The 25,478-nt window shown below is 34.2% G+C and overlaps 1 protein-coding gene across 1 annotated transcript; it reads right to left on the bottom strand.

The window, feature by feature from the left end:
* Positions 1 to 117: 117 nt before the first annotated feature.
* On the bottom strand, positions 118 to 22,132 carry LOC145327447 (nuclear receptor coactivator 2-like). Its single transcript, XM_080170996.1, has 14 exons — positions 21,964 to 22,132; positions 21,484 to 21,536; positions 21,050 to 21,097; positions 20,769 to 20,827; positions 19,453 to 19,509; positions 18,963 to 19,069; positions 18,731 to 18,816; positions 17,826 to 17,902; positions 17,480 to 17,572; positions 16,645 to 16,696; positions 15,915 to 15,982; positions 15,506 to 15,584; positions 13,157 to 13,222; positions 118 to 399 (listed from the first exon to the last, which is right to left on the bottom strand). Exons 2-14 carry the CDS (start codon positions 21,529 to 21,531, stop codon positions 118 to 120), a joined length of 1,122 nt encoding a protein of 373 aa, XP_080027122.1. The 5' UTR covers positions 21,532 to 21,536; positions 21,964 to 22,132.
* Positions 22,133 to 25,478: the final 3,346 nt, after the last annotated feature.

Below are 25,478 nucleotides of genomic sequence, written 5' to 3'. Positions count from 1 at the left end.
TAGTATTGCTGAGAAGCGATTCTAATCCTGCGGATATTAATCGATTTCGAAGCTATACTGGAAAATATAATTTCAGAAAATAAGAGAAGTAAAATATGCTGATCATAAATCAAATATTTAGATTAATGGCAGAATAAATGTTAAATGTAATGAATCTACAAAAAAAAATGCGCAAAACTTGACAAATTCCTTAAGCGGAGAGGCAGCATCTGGTTTGAATATTTTAGACTTTGTCTTCACGTGAACAGTGTAGTGGGGAGGGGGGAAGACAAGTCTGTAGACAGAGCTCAGGTGGTGACCCTCCCTCTGCAGCACTTGGATGTGCATCTTGAGCAAGGATACATCATGGGGGTGCACGAGGTCTGTTAACTGCTTCCCAATACAGAAAGGACCTATCACCTAAATAATATTAAGATATAGATGGAGGGTATAAAAATAATAGGTATAAAATATTACAAAAATAAAAAATTGTTTTCCAGCCTATTATTATTAATATTCACTCTTAGCATATAGGGGCTGTGATGATTTGTAGAAATACATATTTTGTTATTATTTAGACCATCCTGTGATGTGGCCATTAAAAGATCATATACCTACCTATGGAAGGAGTTCTACATGTTGAAGAGGCCGACGTTCTTGTCCAATATGAAGGAGGACTCTTCAATATAGTTTTATGTTTGTTTAAAAGATCAAATATTTAATACTGTGTTTTATATGTCTTAATTCAATATATCATGTTGCTAATATCTTTATCATTTACAGGGCGACCACTCCAAAACAAAAAAAATATAGTATTTTTATAGTATATTTTTTTAATCCATATAGTATATATAGTATATTTTTTAAAACTCATATAGTATGATATAGTATCGGACTTAGAATTATTAAGTAATACATAGTATATACATCATCAATAATTACTCAAAGCATAGCTGTTATCAAAGCAATTTCACATATAAGGGGCTTACTCTGTGATTATTAGGCTAGGTATTAATGTGAGACTATAGGTTATTTAGGATAAAAGTTTACTTTTGGTTAGTATTTCACATATATTTAATCATTTTTTGGATAGGTCTCAGGTTTAGGTGCTGCAGGCTATCTGGAAGGTGGTTTCTGGACAAGTAAAAAATTTAAATTTCTGTTTGAAGAGTTAGAGATCAACTTATAAAACAAAATTGCATTTTTTTTTGGATGTTATTAACATAAATGAAGAAAAAATTAAAATAGGCCTCCAAGTTCTGGTCTTGCAGGCCTCCAGGTCCACTCTGGACAGGTTATGGATATTTTTTTTATTTGAAGAGTTAGAGGCCAACTAATAAAACAGAATATGCATCTTTTTGAATGCTATTAACATATCTGAAGAAAAAATTTAAATCGGCCTCCAAGTTCTGGTACTGTAGGCCTCCATGTCCACTCTGGACAGGTAAAATTCCCCCCGACTACCGACGAACAACTATTTTAGGTTAGGTTAGGTTTTAGGCTAGGGAGCCGAGCGCTGCGGCTAGGCAGGCAAGAGGGCCGAGCGCTGCGGCTAGGCAGGCTAGGGAGCTGAGCGCTGCGGCCAGAGTTCATAGTTCGCTGTTGGGGGGGGGGGGGGGGGGGGGTACTCAAATTTTCAATATTGAAAAAAAAATTTCTAAGAGGATAATATAAAATTTCTTATTTAAAGAGTTAGAGTTATGCATCTTTTTGGATTAACAAAACATAACTGAAGAAAAAGGTATATTCATTAAACAAAAAGAGCTTATATTTGGATATTCTTTACATATTTGAAGGAAAAAATAAAATTGGCCTTCAGGTTTAGGAGCTGCAGGCCTCCCGGTGGACTCTGTAAACAAATAAAATAAAAATTTTAAATTTAAGGAGTTAGAGGTTTATTAAACAACATAAGCATCTTTATAGATGCTATTTATATGTTTAAAGAAAAAATGACAACCGACCTCCAGGTTTTGATGCTGCAGGCCTCCAGGTGGACTCTAGACAGGTAAAAATCAAAATTTCTTATTTATGTAGTTAGAGGTTAGTTTATAAAACACCATAAGCATCTTTTTAGATGTTATTTACATATCTAAAGAAAAAATACAATTGACCTCCAGGTCCAGGTGCTGCAGGCTTCCATGTAGACTCTGTCTAGAGAAAACCTGGAGGCCTGAACTTGAACTCTTCAAATAAAAAATTTGAGTCTTTTACCTGTCCTGACTGAAACTGAACTTGGATCCCGATATGTTAAAATTATCCAAGTAAATGCATATTCTGTTATATAAATTATAGACCTCTAACTCTTCGTATAAGAAATTTGATTGTTTACCTGTTCAGAGTGGACCTAAAGGCCTACAGGACCTGAACTTGGAGGCCGATTTATATATTTTCTTCAGATATGTTAATAAGATCCAAAAAAATTCATAGTCTGTTTTATAAGTTGACCTCTAACTCTTGAAATAAGAAATTTGACTTTTTACCTGTCCAGAGTGGACCTGGAGGCCTTGACCCTGGGGGCTAATTTTTTATTTTTTTTCAGATATGTTAATAACATCCAAAAAGATGCATATTCTGTTTTATAGGTTGACCTCTAACTCTTCAAACAAAAAAAATGAATTTTTACCAGTCCAGAGTGGAATGGTGGCCTGCAGGACCAGAACTTGGAGGCCAATTTTATTTTTTTTCTTCAGATATGTTAATAACATCCTGAAAGATGCATATTCTGTTTAATAAGTTGATCTCTAAATTTTACACTTTATTTACCTGTCCAGAAACCACCTTTTAGCCTGCAGCACCTGAACCTGGAAACTTTTCCCAAAAAATTATTAAATATAAGTAAACTACCCAAAACAAAAGTAAACTTTTATCCCAAATAGCCTATACTCTTACATTAATACCTAGCCTGATAATCACGGAGTAAGCGAAAGTGGTAAAACTTCCCCCTCACCCTTAAAAGGACTCTCCACAGAAAAATCAACTTTAGATTTTTGAAAATCTAACCTGAAATTATTATTCTCTGTTCAATTTTAGGCATTTTTTGTTTTTGTGGCATCGTGATCGAAGCCCTTTGAAATTTTTTATCTCCTTTAAGTGAATCCTCCCGCCATTTAATTTGTGCTGCTTTAGTGATTTTTAGCTTCTATTTTTGCCGCCATTGCCGCATTCATCGCCCTTCTCCGCCGCTACTCCGCTGTACGTCGCTTTTTAATACATGCTCCCCTCTCCCTTGTTCAGAAATTAAATGGAGGCTGGGGGTGTTGTGTAAAGCTACGTACGCAATGTATAGCGGGGTAGCGGCGGAGAAGGGCGATGAATGCGGCAACTGCGGCAAAAGATGGTTATATTTGGCGGAGGCGAACACAAAATGGAGGCGGCAGGATTGTCCAGTCAAGGAAGAGGATAAATCGTAGAGCGGCCGGTTGCAATGGAGCAAATGTTCTTTAGCGGCGAACACATATTGAGTGGAGGAAAGTGTAGTATATATTGTTATAGCGGCAGTACAAATAGGCGGCGGACAAAATTTTCAAAGGGCTTCGATCGCGATGCCACAAAAACAAAAAATGCCTAAAATTGAACAGAGAATAATAGTTTCAGGTTAGATTTTCAAAAATCCAAAGTTGATTTTTCTGTGGAGAGTCCTTTTAAGTTAATTCTATGAAAAATAACTGATATTTAAATCATAATCACAAACAAAAATATATTTTAAAGGATTTTCTTCATCTCTTTTTTACTGTACCTAGAGCTTTTGCATTTTTGTCATATCACAGTATCTTTTGAGCCCCCCGCAGGGGCTCGAAATAGGAGAAGACCTACTGTGAAAATAATTCTAAACGCTCCTTAAGAGGTGTTGTCACAAAACTGACAATATTCGTTTTTTGTTATATAAATGTAATATTATATAGTATATATAGTAAATTTTGGTCAAGTAAAGGTAATAATATATAGTATATATAGTAAATTTTTGTCATATAGTATGATATAGTATCCAAATTCATCCTATATAGTATAAATAGTATATATAGTATGCAGTGGTCGCCCTGCATTTATATACATTTGGTTTATTATTCTATACCCATTACAGAGTGAGTATTTCTGGGGTTTTAATTATGTTTAACTGAAGATCTCATGTGTATTTTAGAGTGGGTAAAATGGCATTGATCCTGTCTACCTGATCTGTTGATTACACTGTTGTTTGGGTGAGTTTTAGCTATTTCATTGAATATTTCAATGGTAGCAGCAAGAAGCAAGAGACGATCTACGGCACGGTGTAATTAAAAGTTCAGCTTAGGCATATCAATCACTCTAAAAATTAAAAGATTTGACCAAGTCCAAAAGCAGAGGGGTATTGGCCAAGATCAAAGTCAGAGGTGTGGCTAAGGTTATGTTAAATTAAAAGAATAAAAAACCCCAGAAATAAAAATGGATGCTAATAATTTTGAAAAATCCGGCGCGGTTGGCGGAACCGGGGAAAACGACGGCGAAAAACGTACTGATAATGTTCTTGAGGGAGGATTACAGTCAAAAAGTAGCGATACAATGGATAAAGATCAAACCGGCCGTGTTGACGGCGGCTTGACAGATGACAGTGAAAACAATAATAATAATGGAAGAGTAGAGGGCGGAGGCATCGGTGGGGGTGCAAGGCCTAAAATTTATAATACAGCTCCTTATACGGATAACCCAAATACTTATGAATTTGATGAATTTCGCATGCAAAGATTTCTTGAATTTGAAAGATTTTGCAGACAAAGACCAATTGAGCAGGATCGTTATGACAGACAAAGACCAACTAACTTTAATGACCAAAGACCAAATGAGCAGGATAATTATAACAGACAAAGACCAACTAACTTTAATGATTATTACGACAGTCCTAGAAACAGATACTATGACAGCTACGACAAGAAAGGTAGAAATACTGTCCCTGTGCCGCTTCTAAATGAGTTCAGTGATTTTAACACTTGGGTATCTTGTGTTAGGGCATGGTCCAACGCAACGGAACTTGCCAAAGACCAACAGGGTTACCTTCTTGCGTCTGAACTGCCGAGAGAATCAGAAAAATATGGTAAAACTCTAAAAGATGATTTTTTTAAAAGCTGTCCTGCAACGGAACTAATAAACAATGAATCCGGTATCGAACGTGTAATAAATTTCCTAAAAACGCGCGTATTTATAGATGAAGAAAAAGAACTATTTGAAACAAAGCGACAAATGACCAATATTAAGCGCCGTAAAAACCAAGATATAAATCAGTTTCTCATCGAATTTGAGAACATTAATGAAAAGGCCAAACAGTTAGATATTAACATAAAGAATGACAAACTTTTAGCATTAACTTTGTTTGAATGTGCAAATCTAGATAATACAGAAGAAACCGTAATACGTGGCGTATGCAATTTTTTGGCGCAAGATGGCAAACGGTACGAAACCGTTAAACGAAAATTACGTGAAGTCTGTTCGAAATTAAATGATAAAAATGACAGAATTAATGAGGAAATAAACCTTACTCAAAATTCTAACGGAGAAGACGACATTTCGAATCGTATCGAAGAAGTCTACATATCCAGAGGTTGGAAACCACCAACCCATTATCAACGATACCAAAACTCCTCATATAAGAATTCACGAGACCAAAATAGGAAAACATGGAACAAAAACAGCAGAAATAACACAAAATCCGGCAATTTCTCTCAATTAAGAACAAAAAAGAGAAATCCCTTGGGCCCAGATGGAAAACCAATGAGATGTAAACTCTGTGATTCAACCACACACTTTATGGCAGATTGTCCTGATTCCGTTGAAAACACGAAAAAGAACGACAATAAAGGGAATAGGCAAGGAAAATATGAGAAAGTGTACTTAACCAGAGTAAATGAACAAGGTATAGAGGAAGAAAAAGAGCTACTCATGGAAAGAACAGATGAAGAAAGTGGAGAAGAAAGTGTAAATTGTACTGTGCTTTGTTCTGACAACAAAGAAGAATTGAATAATTTTACAGCTGAGGCCATAAACATGGCTGCCCTGGACACCTGCTGCACTGCAAGTGTGACAGGAGAGAAATGGATGAGAGTATATCTACAAACATTACCAGAAGATTTGAAGCAGAATGTACAAGGACCTATTGAATCAAAGAGAACATTTATCTTTGGAAACCAAGGACGACTAAAGTCAAAGGCCAAATACACTATTCCAGTAAAGATTGGAGGGGAATACAATGAAATCACTATTGATGTCATTAGCTCTGATATTCCTTTACTTCTCTCCAAAGCTGAAATGAAAAGGTTAGGAATAACCTTGGACATGAGAAATGATAAAGGATCCATTAATGGCAAACCACTTGATCTGCACACAACAACAGCTGGTCATTACATAGTTGACCTTCTGCAAAAGAATGAAGCTCTAGATGAAGTCAATATCACCGAATTAGAAACAGATGATGAAAAAGAACAAATTAAGAGATTGGATAAGATCCATAAACAATTTGGGCATAGACCAAAGAAAGTGCTTGTCCAAATTATCAAAGATGCAGGGAAATGGAATGAAAAGTTTGACCCTATGATAAATAAGATCATGGAAAAATGTGAAGGATGTCTATTGCGCAAGAGAGTACCAGATAAGCCAGCAGTTGCAGCACCATTATCCAGTGACTTTGGACAAGTGTTGACCATTGATCTAAAAGTATGGAATTTTCACAAGGGCATCTACATTCTGTACATGATTGATCATTTCACGAGATTCCAAGTAGCAACAGTTGTCAGAAACAAAGAACCGGAGACAATCATAAAGGCCATCACCACAAAATGGCTACCTATCTTTGGTAAAGTTGACAAGATTCTGAGTGACAATGGAACAGAGTTCTCAAATGAAAGCATGCGTGAGGTGGCAAGCGCGTTAAACATCCAGCTTCTGACTACAGGGGCACACAGCCCCTGGCAGAACGGATTAAATGAGAGAAATCATCATATTACAGATAACATAGTTAGGTCAAATATGAAAGAATATCCTAATATGTCACTGGAGGTCGCTCTAGCATGGGCCATAACAGCTATAAACTCCTTGTCAAATGTGAGAGGATTTTCCCCTTATCAGCTTGTGTTTGGGAGGCAAATCAAGCTTCCAAACATTCTGGATGATCCCCCGCCAGCCTGGGAAGAGCCAGAAAAGAGCAAATCACTCTTAGAAACACTTGAAGCCTTGCATGCTGCAAGGAAAAGCTTCATAGAATCAGAAAGAAGTGAGAGGATAAGAAAAGCACTAAAGGCAAAGATAAGGATTGCAGACACAGTCTATGAAAATGGAGACATTGTGTACTTTCACAAGGAGGGAGAAGACAAATGGAGAGGACCAGCCAAGGTGGTCTTCCAAGACAGCAAGGTGATATTTATCAGATTAGGAGCCTCATACTACAGAGTTAGTGCTAATAGACTGCTCAAAGCAGGACCTGAGTTGGCCAAACAGATCAAAGCCAAGGAGGTCATAGAATCACCTGTCTCAGAAAATGAAGGAAATGATAGAACTGAGAGCACTGACAAAGATGATATTCAAAGAGACAACAATGAGGAGAAAAGCAGACAATCTCAACTTGATGAAACTCTAAATGAGCATGAACAATGGATACAACAAAGAATGGATGAGCTACAGATTGACAGGCTGAATCGAATTGACAAAGAACAAACAGGAAACAACTTTCCAAATGAACAGCCAGAAGAACCAATGACAGCTGACAATGACACAAATAAAGATCATGTTGTTGAATCACAACAAAACTTACATGAACAGCCAGAAGAACCAACAACAGCTAACAGTGATACAAACAAAGGTAATGTTGTTGAATCACAACAAAGTGTAGACAACAGCAAGAACAGGACCATTGAGAATGCAGCAAAAACTCGAAAAGACAGCATAAGCAAAGGCAAGAAAAGAAAGAAAGTCAATCAAAGACCAGCACCAGCTTTCAATGAAGATGGTACGATTCAGAATGCGAATCAAGTGCTCAAGAGGAAAGACAGAATTGAAATTTTTGAAAATGGAAAGTGGGAAAAAGGATCCATACTGAGTCATGGTGGAAAAGTTGGAGGTAGAAATGCTGGCTGGTTCAACATAGAACTAGACAATGGAGACGTATTCCATGACGAAGTATCCAAACGCCAGATAAGATATGAAGAAAAAGAGGTGCAAGAAGAAGACGAAGTATTTTTCATCATCAAGTTAGACTCTGGAAAGAAGATGGAGGTAAACAGAATAAATGACAGAAAAATAAGACTTGAGGATGAGGAAGAAGCAGTTTTCTTGACTTTACCTGAAGAAATTCTGGCAGTAATGATTCCCAAAGAACAAAGGAACACACCAGAGGTGATGCAGGCAAAGTTTGATGAACTCAACAAGTTGAAAGCTTTTGACACCTTTGAAGAAGTAGATGATGTAGGTCAAGAAAGGATAACTACAGTATGGGTTCTGACTGAAAAAGGTGATCAAAAAAGAGCAAGATTAACAGCTAGAGGTTTTCAGGAAACTGGAGAATTCCCAACTGACAGCCCTACTGTGCAAAAAGGATCAGTTAGGCTGATACTGGCCCTTGCAGCAACCAACAGTTGGACTCTAAAGACGGTTGATATTTCAAGTGCCTTTTTACAGGGTGACAAAATGGACAGAGAAGTGTTTGTCAAACCTCCAAAGGAGGCAAATGCTTTAGATAAGCTGTGGAGGCTAAACAGATGCCTATATGGACTGAAAGATGCCAGCCGTAAATGGTATTTCAAAGTACTAAACAAGCTCAAAGACAAAGGCTTTCAAAAGTCTTGCATGGATAAAGGTCTGTTCTTTTTGATAAAAGATGGTGTTCTGATTGGAATCGTAGGCATACACGTCGATGACTTTCTCCAAGCTGGAACTCCTGAATTCGAGAGGATTATGGAGGAAGTGATTAAAGAGTTCAAAGTGGGCAAGATGGAGTCTGGAGAATTCATGTATACAGGCTATTACATGAAACAAGCAGCTGATGGTATAACCTTTCACCAAAACAAGTACGTGAAAGATGCAAAGATTCCGCAACTTGATGTAAAAAGCATGAAAGACAAACAGAGAGATATGACACAGGATGAGCTGACTCAGTTGAGGCAGATTACAGGTATGATCAACTGGGCAGCCAGAGCAACCAGGCCAGACATTGCTTTTGATGCCCTAGAACTCTCCACAAAGTTCAAAGGAGGGAAAGTAGAGGATCTGGCAAGAGCTCAAAGTGTAGCTCTAAAGATGAAGAAAGCTGAAGTGACAGTAAAAGTGTCAAACCTACTAAGTTGGGAAGACTGTCAAATCTGGGTATTCACAGACGCAGCTTTCAGAAATCTGAACCAGAAAGTTGATAGCGCTGGTGGTTATATTATGTTCTTAGTCAACATCAACACTGGACATAGTGCTGTTATTGAATGGAAGACAAACAAGCTCAAGCGCAAAGTTCACAGCACCCTAGGGGCAGAGACCCAGATTCTCTATAATGGAATAGATGCTGCGCTAGGCTTCAAAACACAGATCAAAGAAATGACAAAAGGAGTAGTGGATCTGAAAGTGAGGGCAATCACTGACAACATGTCAGCAAAAATTGCTGTATACTCCGAATCAGATGTTTCAGAAAGAATGCTCAGAGCTGACATAGCGATTATCAAAGACATGATTGATGATGGAAGAATACTAGAGGTTTGCTGGGTGGCTGGAAAGGAGATGTTGGCTGACATACTAACCAAACGGGGTGTCATCAAGGTTCCTTTACTAGAAGCCTTAGAAACTGGAAAACTGAGTGAAAATACTCTGAATGCGGTCTTAAATAGAAACTAAAGACCAAACACAATCCTTGTAAATATGTATATAACACAATCACCCAAAAATTAACAAAAGAACAAACACTATGTTTATTGATTTATTTAACGCGCATTCCCTTGAAGCTTTGTTGTGGTAAAGAAAAGTTACGATGATTTGGCAGATTCGTAGAGTAAGAATCAAATGCAACACAAAAAAACGGAACGCGGCATTTTGTGCGCATTTCACAGCGATCCCGCGAACCCGGAAAAGAAATAAAGTGACAAAAATCAATTTTTGTAGCGGACGTGGCTTATTTAGTACAATTCATAACAAAATTCCAATTAAAAATCACACGTAAGAATAGGATTTCAACAGTTAAAAAAGGTCAAAGTTCATTTTTACTCATCAGTCTATATAAAAATTGCAAAAACAATCCAATCAAAAATATTACTTCCATCCCAAAAATCATAATTCCAAACAAGTTTCCTGCTTATTGTAAGAAGTTATAGAAAAATTTTTTTTTGTGCTGATGACCAATATTTCATTTCAGATAAACGATTTTTCCTTGACCGCAATGGCGAGCAATACCCAAGATATTGTGTTCGCGTATCACGCAATGCCACAGCGCATTTTTGACGAGGAAAAGACCAGGATTAAATGGTTCTCACTATGGAATTATGATCTCCAAACCACAACCAAGACAATCAAACAAGCAGTGGCAGATCAAACTCAAGCTAAGAACATTGTTGTGTCTGCGTACCAAAAGTATGCGGCCACCATCGACAACGAGGTCATTTTGGACCACATCTTTCAAATTCTGGAAGTCTGGAGAGGTCAGAAAAAGAACAAAGTTCTGTTTGGCACATGCCTGTTTGAGCCTGAATTCTCACATGTATGGGAAAAAGTGGCCAAACTCAATGATGGAATCAGACTCTACAACCTGTGCATGGGCATGTCGCCACTAAACCTACATAAAATGGCCATGACCACAATTTCTGAGACTGATTTCTCTCTGAGAACAAAACCAGGATGCTACGCGGATTTCCAGCTGGGGTTGGGTGTAGGAAAGTATCCATCCCCAGAGATGTTGATCAGACTCAAAGGCCATCTGATAACAGTGTTTGATAATGCCTTTACGGGCAAGAAGGATCCAGATGGTGCAATGGCCAAAACCGTCAGAATTAAAATTCCCCCTCCCCTAGCTGCAACTCCAGGGTACATGATTAATCCTTTTTTTAAGCAATGTCTTCAAGACAGAAACCTGGTTAGCAGAAATGAGGAGGAAGCCTTGGCTGAAAGACTGACATTTAGTCAATGGAAACCCACTGGTTGGAAATATTGGTATTTATACAGGTATGGTCATATGGAGACCAAGGAGGATAGAGAAGCTGCACTACAATATCACCTGGAAGAAATTCTGCAGTCTTCTCCAAGACCAACCTGGGGGCAAGAGGAAATACCGATGGAAAATCTGGTCATTGAAGTTGACAACGATGCCTGTGTGCCAAAGAAATCAACCTTGGAGGATGAAGAAAGAGTTATCCGGGCTGTAAACGAATCCAGTGATAGCGAGTCCAGCAGTGACTCCAGTGATTCCTCTGATGAGGATTCTGAGGACAGCTCTGATGAGGATGAAAGCTCCAAAGGAGAAAAAGAAAAAAGAAAGTGTAATGAGAATCAATTGTTGGCAGAATATAAACGTGCGGCTGAGGTCAATGAAGAATTGGCTGATCAATACAAACAGGAATTAAATATTGTCAAAGTACAAGTCCAAGAACAAAAGGCAGCAGCTAGAGAATGGCGTAAGCAGGCAGAGCAGGCTGAGCATGCCAGGAAAGAAGTGTTTGCGAGTAACAAGGCCATGGAAAGGCAAATTTCGGTTCTGGAAGAACAAGTGAATAGGATGAGGAAGGAATATAAGTTTTTGCGTAGTTTGTATGAGGATGGCTCTAGTAGACGTATCACCGGTCGCCGCTATGCCAAGGAGGAGGATTGGGCAATGGATGATAAATAGGCTATTCATAGTTTTAACACTGTCTATGCGGTCAGATAAGTTTAGTGATAAAAAGTCCAAATGATTTTCACAAGTCTAAAGTGCAATGATAAAAAGAACAAAAGAAAAAACAATTTGTAATTAGTGTGATGATTTGTAGAAATACATATTTTGTTATTATTTAGACCATCCTGTGATGTGGCCATTAAAAGATCATATACCTACCTATGGAAGGAGTTCTACATGTTGAAGAGGCCGACGTTCTTGTCCAATATGAAGGAGGACTCTTCAATATAGTTTTATGTTTGTTTAAAAGATCAAATATTTAATACTGTGTTTTATATGTCTTAATTCAATATATCATGTTGCTAATATCTTTATCATTTATATACATTTGGTTTATTATTCTATACCCATTACAGAGTGAGTATTTCTGGGGTTTTAATTATGTTTAACTGAAGATCTCATGTGTATTTTAGAGTGGGTAAAATGGCATTGATCCTGTCTACCTGATCTGTTGATTACACTGTTGTTTGGGTGAGTTTTAGCTATTTCATTGAATATTTCAGGGGCTCTGTAATTAAAGGGACAAAAAGGTGACAAAAAAATAGGAAACCTAGATTAAAACCATCAAAAGGCTTGAATCATAAAAGCATCCCAGAGCTATTTAAAGCTCCCCTACAAAGTTATTAAATATAAGCTAAAGACAAAAATCTTTGAATTTTTGGAGATGCTACAGGGTGTTTTTTTTAATAGGACAAAATATTACTTAATTAACCCACTTCAGTGTCATTGACAGAAATTAATAACCTATATCTTTATTTCTTCATTGGGTTGGGGAGTTTTGTATAAGAAAAACCGGTTTTTCTAAAGTACCTGTTTTTGGAAGATTTTTGGATCATGACCAATTTAAAGGGTGTTCAAAAATGCGTACATTTTTAAATCTCAAATTGCGCGACTTGTGTTAATAGTAGAAATATGTTATGCATACCGTTAGAATCGTTATAAACTCTAGTTTTTGGATATTTAAGAACAATTCCTGTGCTACGTACAGAATAGGAGCTACGTGTTAAAATGTCCAAACTTACTTTAAACTTTTCAAACTTTCTCACATTTTCCAACATAGCTTCCACACTACAGATAGCATGGATATGATACATATATTTACAAAAAATAGAGCTTGTGATGATTTTAACGGTATGCCTAACATTTTTCTACTAATACCAAGAGCCGCACAATTCGAATTTTAAAAAGATACGCATTTTTGCACACTATTTAAATTAATATTTTTAATTTTTATCCCAACAAAAAACACCCTGTAGTTGTGACTGACTTACAGCATGATTTAAAAGAAAAATCTTTTAGATAGGATAAATATTAGGTACTTACTTCAACATATTGCTTTGGTAACCCGCTTGTGTCGACGGCAGTAACCGTCCATTTGTCTAGCTCAATCTAAAATAAAATAACAAGTTTTTAAAGACCATATTTACATCCTTTTTTAAAAACAAAAAAATATGAAGATTTTAAAAGGGTATTCTCTTATGGAATCATACTTTTAAGGGGGGAGGGAGAGTCAGGTCCCCAAAACATCCCAATTCCCCAAGTCCTATTCGAAGCATTCTTAAAGAATGTTATTCCAGCCATTTCAGTGATCTTTAACCGCAGCCCCAATTATTTATTACTTTACGTAAGGTCATGTTAAATAGGCTACTGGTGGGTACTGGGTAGCCCTGCAGAGTTAGGGCTTCGCAGGGGTTAGGTATAATAGATCGTAAATTTTAAAATATTTTTGAAAATAAAAGAGGGGGTTTAGTGCGCGATAACAACTTTGAGGGAAAGCACTAAATTATCTCACGTACCAACCACATCGAACGTCATTGCTTTAGAACTTATGAAGTGAAATCTACATCATCTTAAATAAAAACATTATTCTTATAGTATACCTAGATATTATTAATTTGGTGTTTTATAAATAGCTGATAAAACATCACTTTATTGAATCATTAAATTCTTGGAACAATTTTGTTAAAAATGTATTTAGATTATATAAGGTTTCGCAAGAATTTTACATAATATACATGCTATTAATTTGCACATGCAATCTAAAAATGAAAGTGTACTGTTGTAATATAATGAAAATTACAACTGATTAGAAATAGATTTCAAACAACTTTAAATCACTATTGAGGACAATAAAATAAAAAAAATACAATATAATTAAACTAGAAGAGGCAATTGATTGATTTCTAGTTTCAGAAAAAAATATAGCTATTAACTCTTCTTTGAAATAAGAAATCTTCACTTTAAAATATAACCATATAGATTAGTAAAATCCTTAGCTACACACAAACACATAGACATCCTGTTACTTTTATGTAAGTATATGAACTGGAACTGATTAAATAAATATTCAAGTAATGAATAATACTTATCAGTAAAAATAATATTTAATATTATTTGTTATTAACTGTTAATCATTATCTTGTATTCAATATGTGTATGCTTTAAAGAGTATAAGCTAAGGAATAAGTATAAACTATTAACTAGAAAATGTAAACTTCTGCTATTAGAAACAAACCTACTCTATCTATACCTTACGTATGTAGGCCTGTCTTAACTCTATATCGTAAAAGTAAGTTAATAAATAAACTGAAAATCAACAATTTTATGCATAATACTTCATTGTTTATCATTGCAATGAAAAAGTTATTTTCTTGCTATTTCTATGCAACTCATGAACATAATTGTCGTTGTTCCTAGTTATACGCAGATGTGATAATAATCATTTTTCGCATCGTATTATAGACAGCTTTCTGCGAATATTAAAATAAAATTATAACATTAAAACCAGTTTTGTTAGCCCCGAGGGTCCGAAGATCCGGCCTAACAAAACTGGTATTAATTTAATGATTTTTATTTTAATGTTCGTAGAAAACTAGACATATCTAATACGATACGATACGTGCTTTTTTTCAGAATAGCTGAAAACCGGTTCTAATCTAGCAGATTTAAATCGGTTTGGAAGCCATACTGAAATAATGATAAGATCAATTTACAACACCTTTTGTATAAAATTACAATTCTGTAATTTTCATTTAATGTTCCAAGTGTAGATTAAAATAATGAGACACATCATAAAAAAACAAGAATGACAATATCCATAAGAACCGAAGCATGTAAATACATGGAATGGACAAACGGACAAAGTGAGCTAAAGAGCAGATATTCGGACAACATGCACATATGTCAAGGGAATCTTCACAGAAAATTTCAGCTGTCTATCTTCAATGGCAGCCGAGAAAATAACATTCACTCCAGAGCGTTACTGACTAACGAACAGACAAAATAATCGTAGGGTAGACCTGTCAGTTGTCACTATTTTTTTTACAATTAAAAAAATGTTAAGAAACATGAAAAGGGGATCATCAAACTAGGTAAATAGGCAGTACTCATTTCCATCCTCAGTTACGACTTTAAAACATTGTTAGTTTAAAAGTTGGTTGTCAAATAAATCTATAAACATAGATGAATAACCAGACAACTACCTGGATCCCCCTGTTGGGGATCTTTTTCGCATGATTGCAAATCGCTTTCTGCTCTTTTGTAGTGACTTGGGCGTGTTAATATTCCCGACGCAATTGGTTGATTTTCCAAGGACCAAGTTGAAGGTCAGCACAGTGTCCTCGTTTTTTTTTACTCTATTGGTTGTCCTGACGACTGGTGAAACAAGTTTACCTGAGTAGAAAATGATTCGACAGGAGATTCTATGGAGGCTTCATTTGGAGGTATTCGTCGAGCTATGCACATTACAGCACTAATAAAAAAAGGTCAATGTAGCCTGCTAAACATCATAGTCCTTTGGCTAGGTCATTCATGGAATCAAGAGGCAGTAATCTATTATACATAGTAGAACCTTAAGAAGTTTGTCTGTCCAACTGTCTGCTTGCAGTTTAAGATCTCAGTAACCGATGAACTGATTGGGCTATACTTTTCAGGGAATATTGATACTGGTTTGAGGTGGCTCTAAGCTGTTTTGTGGTGGAGGAGGGAAGGGGAAAGTGGGGGTGGCAGAGGTGGTCCCAACCTCCCCCTAAAAAGAAAAATGTTATTCTAATATTATTAGAGGAAAAAACTGTACTTTTACCTTGAATTTTCGGCTTCCTCGTTTTCCGTTAACATATGCATTGCACTCACTTGTAAATCTTCATACAGCTAAATATAGAAATAGATTGGTGTTTATGTTGACCAAGTTTCCTCAGGTATACTTTATAGAGATTAAATACAACTTAAAGTATGCTGATAATATTAAACTGAAAAAGAGAAGACTGACTTAGGCAACAACTACCTAGAATTCAAATTACAAATTCATCGGTAGGAAAAATGGAGTGTTTCGCGGATTTTCAATGATTTATTATTATACTTTGAATGTACTACATACACATACTGTTTGATTATTATGTAAGAAACCCAAAATTTTTTTTAAAATATGGGGGCCCGCGTCTATGCATCTAAAAATTTTGCACCCCAGAAGGTATCCCCCAACATTTTTGGATGAATGGGCGCGAACCCCCAAGGGCCAACCCCCCCTCGAGTAAAAATATTTTTTATATTCATTTTAGGGTTTTTTATATGATAGATGATATATGTTGATAAATATCTCGGTAACTACTGGATCGATTGAGTTCTCCTTACGGTTAATATTTGAATCGCTCCCGGAATGGTTTTAGGTGATATTATAAATTCTAAAGATAATTTACACTATTAGTTTTACCCCTTTGAGCTACTAGATTCTAGGGGCAAAATCACTAGTTAAATAAAAATATAGTAAAGCTGGTAGGTATACAAAATTGCTAAAAACTAATAAAAATATTCACCTTATTTTCTTTGGAATCTGGTTCCTCAGATTTTATTTTTCCAATCAAAAATCTAGAAATAAAAGTTTGCACGCTGAGTTTAATAAAACTAATTACCTACTTTTAAAACTTTTTATCAACTTCTATAGGTAAGAAAATCGATATTTATAATTTATACATAAAAAATCAATAAATATAATGGAATCCTCATTGAGGGTTTTGATTCGAAATGACGTTTCTAATAAACCAAAAATTATAGATGAAAGCTGGTACCCAAAGTTTTATTATCTTTTTCTTTGGCTCAAAACTTTGGGTACTTTGATTTGGTTTGTTCCTAACTATCAGTAAACAAACTTTCTCATCCAATAATCTAATATACAGAAAGGGTAATTTGGTTTATCATCAGGTTGGGAATGTATATCAATTTATCATCCATTGTCTTAGTAATAACATCCCTAGGTATTCTTTTCAGAAACAAGGTTGACAACAGCCATAAAAGCGACGCTTTCAAACGATAGGACAAACGAATATTGACACTTGTAGAGTGCCATAATTGAATAAGAAGAATATAAATATATTAGTCTAAACAAGATTGTAAGTATATTTTTTTTGAAAACTGCTTAGATACAGGATATCATTTAGGACATATTTACATTTTTAGGACTTGGTTTTCCAGATATACTTCGATTATAACATTATATCTTGATGTACTAGGAATTTTTATTCCTAATTCTAACATGTCTAAATTAACGAAAAGAGCTAACCGTTACACACAAAAAAAACGTTACGGACGGACGGACTGACCCCAATTATAGAAAAGTTTTGCTTTTAAAAAGTTTGATCAAAAGTATTTTACCTGATGTTAAAAATTTTGCTTGTATCCTCCTCTAAAGACTTGTTATTATACAAGTTTGATTCTTCTTGCCAACTTTGAAGATTTACTGATAATCTAGAAAGGAATATTTTTATACTTCATTTAACTTCTAAAAAAAGATTAAAAAGGAAAAGCATACATATAAGCTTCACTGTAAAGAAGAGCCTAGGTAATCTATATATCAGATAAAAGTTGTTACCACGAAGCAGAAGCTACACAAAACGTTTTACTTTTCTGTGATGTTTTTAATTCTGCTTAGGTTACCTTGATTTGTTTACTATCAAAAAAGTTTAAGGGGGGGGGGGGGACTGTATTGGGGCTACATTACCTGGCATGATCACCAATATGAACAAACTTATAGATGGATTCTCCTAATAATTCAGTATCAGGTCGCCCAAGATATTCCTATAAATAAAAATAATTTTCATGTAAAAAATAATATTTTAAAACCTAAAAGTATTAGGATAGTCAAAAAGATAGACGTTCTAAGTCAGCTGAAAAGTAGATGCTCTTTTCATTGGTCCTGGAAAGATATTTTAGATGCCGTTAAGATAATTCTCTAACCCAATATAGATATTAAGATATATAAGTTTTCCGGATTTTTAAAGTTAGGGGGAGATTTGAAATCTGCATCAAATTTTGAGGATTTTTTTTTAAATTCGTTTTTTCTATAATTCTTTATCTAAAAGCGGAAATGCAATTTAAGTTAATTAATTTTGGCATCTGTGATTGGTGGATTTAAATAATCTGCGCTCTGATTGGATGGCGTACATCATTCAACCAATTAGAGCGCAGGTAGTTTAAAATCCACCTATCCTATTGGTCAAAATTAATTAACTTAAATTGCATTTCCGCTTTTAGATAAAGAATTATACAAAAAACGAATTTTATAAAAAAAACCTTAAAATTTGATGCAGATTTTAAATCTCCCCCTAACATTAAAATTCCGGAAAACTTATATATCTTAATAGATATCCCTATATAGCTTTTCGGACGGACAGACGCATAAAATGAGTATTAGGAGTAAATGCTTATTGCTCGACTAAATCTCTTCTCAAAAGTCAATTCGTCTATTTTTTTCTGACAGATAAATATATCCCCATAACCAATACAGAATCACCGACGGACAAAGTTAGTTGTTGAATAGGTAAATGCATATTGCTCTTTAATAATGAATTGACGACACTGACAGACTACCTAACTGATTCACAGCTTAAAAAATATTTAGCCTACCTGTGCATTATCACTGATGAATTCAACTTTGCCAACTGTATTCACAATGAACATAAACCCATCTAAAGCCTCTAACACCAAGGAACCTTGACAGAGAGTTAAAATCGTACTATTAGTTTTAAATATAATCTACAGAATTTCAAAACTGTGCTTTTTTAGTGCCAAAACTTTGCCTCTTAATAAACAATTTCAGCCTCTGACATCCCAATATAAAATGTAAACATAAAATTACCTAGAACTTCTTTTGGAAGCAGTGATGTTTTGCTTTCATTCTTTTTATTATTTTCCTCCCGTCGGTTTCGCTCGTTCTTGATACTTCGTAATCGATTTACTGTTTCTCTGAAAATATTAAGTTTTAGAAATGACTTTAAAACAAGGATGACAACATCCATAAAAAAGCGAAACTTGAAAAATCCTATGTAAGTCTTAGGGAAGATTTATTTTAATACAGGATGCTTAATATGTAAGTCTTACATTTTAAAAAGTTATTGAAAGGCTACGCGTATATCATTGTACTTAATTGTCGTGGGAATCTTAAATTTTTAAGATATTTTAATCCGTACATAAAATCTACCAGGTAGATCAATGGTAGTTGTAATTAGAACTTATTTTTCAAAATTCAGCTGTTTTCAAGGGGCTGTATTTGTAAATTCAAGTAAATAGTCCTTGAAAAACATAATATATTATCTTTAAATTGATTTAGTTGTTGATTTACAACTTACTTTAATATGGATCCCTTTTCAATTCTTATATCTTTGTTGGCAGAGTCATCAGAATCACTAAAAAAAGCAAATTATTTTCAATGTTCACTTTTTCTCAAACTTTATTGTTTATATTTCAAAAGGTTGCTCTTTAATGCGGAGAAGGAAGAGGAGTTGTAACCAAACCTAAAACACAAATGAATTCAGCCAAAAAGCCAGGAATTTTTTCATGAGAGTTGCTTCAATGAGATATAATATAAAACTGTATAGAAATAGTGGCAGAGACACTGCACTGCTGCCGCCAAAATGGCCAATTTAAACAGATTGAGATTTTTTTTTTGAAATTGTAATGTCAAATTTCAGTGGTGAAACTTTTAATTGTTGAGTTCCTTTTGGTGTCTCGATCGCATCCCCCTTTTAAAGAGTTTAGGAAAAATGATAAACAATAAAATTTGAGATAAATCGATAAAATTTGAACAACAATATTTTAGTATTAGATAGGTATAATTTTTAAAACCTATTAAAAATTATTAGTGCGTCGTCGAAGAAATATTTCTACTTACTGATCAGTTTATTAAACAACAAACAAAAAAAGAATCTTCACTTCATTGAAATGAATAAAAACATTCCATTCTTTTAAACTTTTATAAAAAAAATTTTAAATACAAATAAAAACATCTTTTCTTGGAACAAAATAAACAAAATAGGGTAAATAATAATTTTTGATAAGCAATTATATTCCAATACTCCCAAGAAAATTAAATGTGAGGGTGTCGCTTAGTGTGAGGGCTCAGCCGTTTAGCCGTTTTTTGGCTATTTTTAGGGCAAATCTGCTATAAATTATGTAGGAATCAACTTTTTGAAACATATTTTTGCTTTAAATCAAGTGAAATGATACAAAAAAAACATTTTTAGATTTCTAGTACCAGCAACTAGCGGCTAGAACCGTTTGAAAACGTTTTAGAGCAGCATAGAGTATTATGTGGAGATAGGTTTCGTGATAATTTCCCTTGAAAATAGTTTTAAAAATGGCTAAACATCTGAGCCGCCAGCCGTTAGCCGTTACTTTTCCAACTTTTTGTTCAATTTAGGGAAAATAAACCTACCAAGGATTACTCATGCAAAATTCCAGATCAAAATTCGAATTCTAAGTGCCATTTGCTCACTGATTACGAGATGGTTGCATTAACCCCCCCCCCCCCCCTTTATTTATATCCCTGATTATATAAATGTTATTGTTTGACGTGTTATGACCGTATTCGGCCTTATTTTCACTTAAAGACTGAATACCTATTCATTTCTATAGCAATTAAAGAAAATAATAAAGGAAAGCTTACCTGAATTCTGGTAAATTTGCCGAGACAAGCTGAGATAATTCTTCTAGGTATAAGTTCTCCTGCAAAAAATATGGAAATTCAGACTTTTCACTCATTTATTAAATATTAAGAAGTACTTGAGGGAAAAATTTATTTTATTGACAAACAAAATTAGTTTTTTTTTATGAAAACTTTATTTAAATAAAGATAAGATTAGGTACTGTCCTATCATCTGGAAGATATTTTAATGGACATCATTTGTTGCTCCAAATGCAATAATTATTGAATGAATATTTACTTACTTGCTCACGTCGAATTTTCTCGCTGGTCCGTTTGTTAGGATTCTGGTCCTGGGCAAAAAAAACAAATTAGGTTTTATACAAAGTAGGTAATAGATAAGCGTAGCGCTGAGGGGCAATACATAAAAAAGTATGATTGTTATCACTTAGAGGCCTAGGTTAGTGTACTAAAAAGATAAATTAGTTTTTTTGGTCAAGAAATAAATTTTTTAGCCTTATAGAAAGATACTAAGATACTTTATAGGGGATTTTCACTATTTTCTTTAAATGTAAAAAAAGCTGTCTAGTATAACCCCTTTAAAATTCTGTTCTTAGGAGTTAATAACACACACTGAATTATAGGACGTTTCAATAGATTGAAAAACACTAAGGTTCTTATTTTAGTCTGTACCTTGATAAAAAAGGGGCCATATAAAGTTAATAAAGATTATGTGTACCTGGTCTTCATCCTGAGTTGAGACCTCGCCATTGCTAGAACTTGACATTGAGCCTAACAAATAATCAATACCTATAATATTTTTCATCAAAGGTACGAGAGGAGGGGTTAGCAAATTAGTTTTAGAAGATTTTTTAGTCGCAATCCGAGAAATTAAGATCAATAAAGGATTCGGAAAAGGGGTTGTTCATTTTCAATCTAGATTTTTTTTTGGATTTCAATAGGTATTGTCTTCAAAAACGATAAAAAGTAAACAGATTCGAATTGCCATCCATAAAAATTTGAAAGGAGATAATCTTAAATATTTGATATCCCTACTTTACTTTTCATTGAACAAGCAGACATTTTTTTAATGAAAAGACTAGATAAATGGTACTTTTGTGTTACAGCAATCCTCATGAAAGGTTTGAGAAAAAAAAATAGAGCGATTTTAAGTTAAAAAGTAAATTTATCTAAACAGAAAAAGACTTGAGACACTTACCTAGGGACCACCTGGATAAGAATCCAAAGGGGTTGGGAGAGGGGGGGCGGGGCAAGGGGCGGAGGCTCTACAAGATTTTGATATTTAGCTATCTAGAGCTCAAAATAAATATATATTTCACGCATTCTCATTTCGATTGATTCCCTTCACCTTTTATTCGGTTGCATCTGAAAATGTTTAACAAAAAAATGAGTTAATTGTCACATGCATAATAAAATTAGATTTTTCTATCTGAGCTGTACAAATATCAACAAAACACTTATTATGATCTAGTGAAGCTCGCGGTAAAAAGTTCCTGGTAACGATTATCTACAAAACTCTATGATCTACTTAATATGCGCGCTGATAGCTGCCAAACGGCTGATGGCACAATCATGCCTGAGGCCAAAAATCATCTGGAGTAGCCAATATCTAATGATGTACAGGGAAAGCTTCACCACAGAAGAAAAAAATTAAAATAAGTCTTTTTCGCGCATTTCTGTTCACTGCGAGATAACTGTGAATGATTAAGTAATGGCTTGACTATTCCAGATTAATTGTAGGCCTTCTTTCATCGGTTGTAATTTTAAGCGAGCATAAACTATATGTAACACCGCATGGTCATTAGCGCGCGCTCTTTGGAGTTCTTAAATTTTTTGAGATAATCATTACCAGAAACATTTTAATGTCAACAGCACAAGATCCATGTCAATAATTCAATATCATGTGTTTGGGAAAGTACAATCATTAATATTTAATTATATGCATGAAAATGGAATAGGTATCATAAATTAAGCTATGCAGGCAGGTCCTTTATGAAAATTCCTGGAGAATACAAACTGTTTAGTATAGCTATCAAAATATCTACAGACATTGATTTAAACTTTACTACTTTATGTGATATTTGAAAAATTCTAAAATTAAAAATATAATAGAATTGTTATACCTACTCTATTTTAAAACTGTCTTTATATTAGAATATACAACTAAAATATAAAATTAATTAACAATCTAAAACTTCAGATATTTAAAAAAATAATTCTCTTAAACAAATATTCACCTAGCTTTCACCTCCATAAATTTTGCAAAAACTAAATGCAAAAAGAATTAAGATTGCAATTTTTTCTTTCTTTGTTTTGATTTTAAAAATTATTGATGAATCCTACTAAAGATAAAAAATAACGATTTAAAAGGATTTTTTGCACTAAAAATTTTGCCAAAATTTGACCTTAATCATCCAAAGGTCACAAATTTAATCTGTGCAATGTTTATAATCAAAATTAATGCTAAAATATGGTTTGTTTTTAAAATAATCATTGTTTAAATTAATATTTATTTAGCTTTTAGCCGTTTTAGATATTTTAATGGACATAAATGGGAATAATTATTTAAAGAAGCTGCCTCACTATTAATGTTTATATTTATCAATCATCACACAGAATTTAGAAACAGAACCATGTTTTTAACTTTTTTTTGTGCAATATTCCGGAATAACGCATGCGTAATTTCTTTACGCAGTTTTTTTTACCAAAAATTTGCACAAAAGCTAACTCCTAAAAGATAATATACAATTAGAAGCCAAAAAATAAGAGCCTTTCTCTACTAAAAATACGAAATAATATATTTTTAAGTAATTAGATTCATCTAAAGTTAGCTTGATATGTGGCTAAAAAATTCGGCTATATGTTTTGACGCAGTGAGCATGCGTCATAAGTACTGCGCAGACGCAATGTGTAGTTCTATTTTGCAGACAATTCAAGTCAGTTCTTATTTTTGGCTCAGTCGAGGCGATATCACCGTGAAATTTGTGCCAATATTCATTGTTTAAGTGAAAATTAAGCATAGATTTATTAATAACATGTCGAACTTTAATGTATAATGATATCTTGTGTAATAAGATGGCAAATTTTTAGTCGAATGTTTGAAATATTTGATGATGTATTTGCCTAAATTATCTGAATTTATCTCGTTCTGTCTGAACACCTTCACTTCAAAACAAAGTGAGTGCGCATGCTCTCCAGAAGCTGTGGGATTATGAAGTTGCAAATTAAGAGGAAAAACAAAGGAAAAGTCAAAATTACATTATCTTATAAGATATGATTTCAGGAGGATATAATTTATGTTCAAACATGTACAAGGCTACTTTTGATACAGTTGAAAAAAAGTCATTTTTTTCTCATTGATTTCCCAGTATTGAAATTTAAGAACTTCAAAGTCACCTTACGTTATAATAAAGCGCTACTACTCTATATTTAGAGTTTGTCCGTGTGTCGCAGATATGACTGATAACATTAACTGGCCGTACGTCAAACATAGTTACCCAGGTATCTACTAAAAAGCAATCCTTCTTTCACAACAAGCTGATTATGTGAAAGCAATTAAAATAGCCTTAGCAATTAGCAAATATATAGAATTAAGTGAGTAACCCTATACGGACATACGGATCATGGGATAACAGGACATTCGCGGTGTAGGTTACCTTAAATTAATGCTAGACTGAAGTTTTAACTGCACAGGATATCGAGGATATAATTGTACTTGTTTATAAAGATCTTGATAGCTAAAATGATCTTATTTTAAAAATTATTTTTCTGTATTTTTTATGTAGAACATTTAAAATGATCAAATAACTACTTATATTACATATATATAGTTGTTTATGCAATTTAGAGATAAATCATCAATAGGTCATTAAACTCTGTTCTCTTATTTTATACCTAGGAAGTTTAAAAATATCGTCTTACATTGATAAATCTTAAAATTTGCTGAAACCTAAGGATAATCAAGTTGCCGAAACTATTTTTTGTAAAGGAAATATTTTTTTAAATTGTCTGAATTTTAAGATTTAGAAAATTTAAATTTTTGGTCGTAGTATGGAATTCTTGTATAAAAGTAACAGGATGTCTGTCTGCGTGGTGTGTGTAGCTTGAGAGCTCGGTAACCGCTGAACCAATAGATTCTCTTAAGCCCATCTTATGTGTTTATTGAATTGTTTTAACAATTTTGGGAGCGGACAACACAACTCTCCCAAGAGAAATAGCCCTTAGAAAAAATTAACATCCCCTCAAATTTTTTTTAAATATGGCTTTTGAAACTTAAATTAAAATAGTAGGGTCAACTTTCCCTCCCCACCTTCACTGAACTGCCCCCAGGGGCCCGTAGGGGCGTAGTCGCAAGATTGAACAAAAAAAAGTTAATAACTTGGCAACCATGTTTGTACGACATTGTGTGCGGCATTCGCGCAATAACACAACACCAACACCAAGGATTACGTTGATGTGATTTTATGACAGATAGGAAATTAAAATTACGGCTTTGCAACCCCTAAACACAGCCTTTTTTGCCCAATTTTGAGTGTTTTAATTTAATATTATGACATACCATATTGTCTAATACTAAAAAGTTGAATTAAATGCTACAATTTCTAATATTCATTTTCTGTATAATAAATGATAAAGTGAAAAATTTACAATTTTTTTCAAAGATTATTAAGCATTTAAATAGTGAAAAGCAATGCTTATCTTTATTTGTAACTA

This window comes from Acartia tonsa, chromosome 9 (assembly GCF_053477335.1).
Source record: "Acartia tonsa isolate MP-2025a chromosome 9, ASM5347733v1, whole genome shotgun sequence".
In the NCBI taxonomy this organism is placed as follows: domain Eukaryota; kingdom Metazoa; phylum Arthropoda; class Copepoda; order Calanoida; family Acartiidae; genus Acartia; species Acartia tonsa.
This window is presented reverse-complemented; position numbering and strand designations above follow the sequence as displayed.

Bases quoted from the DNA above. Each gene is read 5' to 3' on its own strand.
- LOC145327447 (XM_080170996.1), bottom strand. From the start codon at position 21,531: ATGTCAAGTTCTAGCAATGGCGAGGTCTCAACTCAGGATGAAGACCAG. The intron at 15,983-16,644 runs GTGAATATTTTT...TTCTATATTTAG, and splicing joins CAGATTCCAAAGAAAATAAG to CTGTATGAAGATTTACAAGT. The intron at 15,585-15,914 runs GTAAAAGTACAG...TTTTTTTATTAG, and splicing joins GAGGAAGCCGAAAATTCAAG to TGCTGTAATGTGCATAGCTC.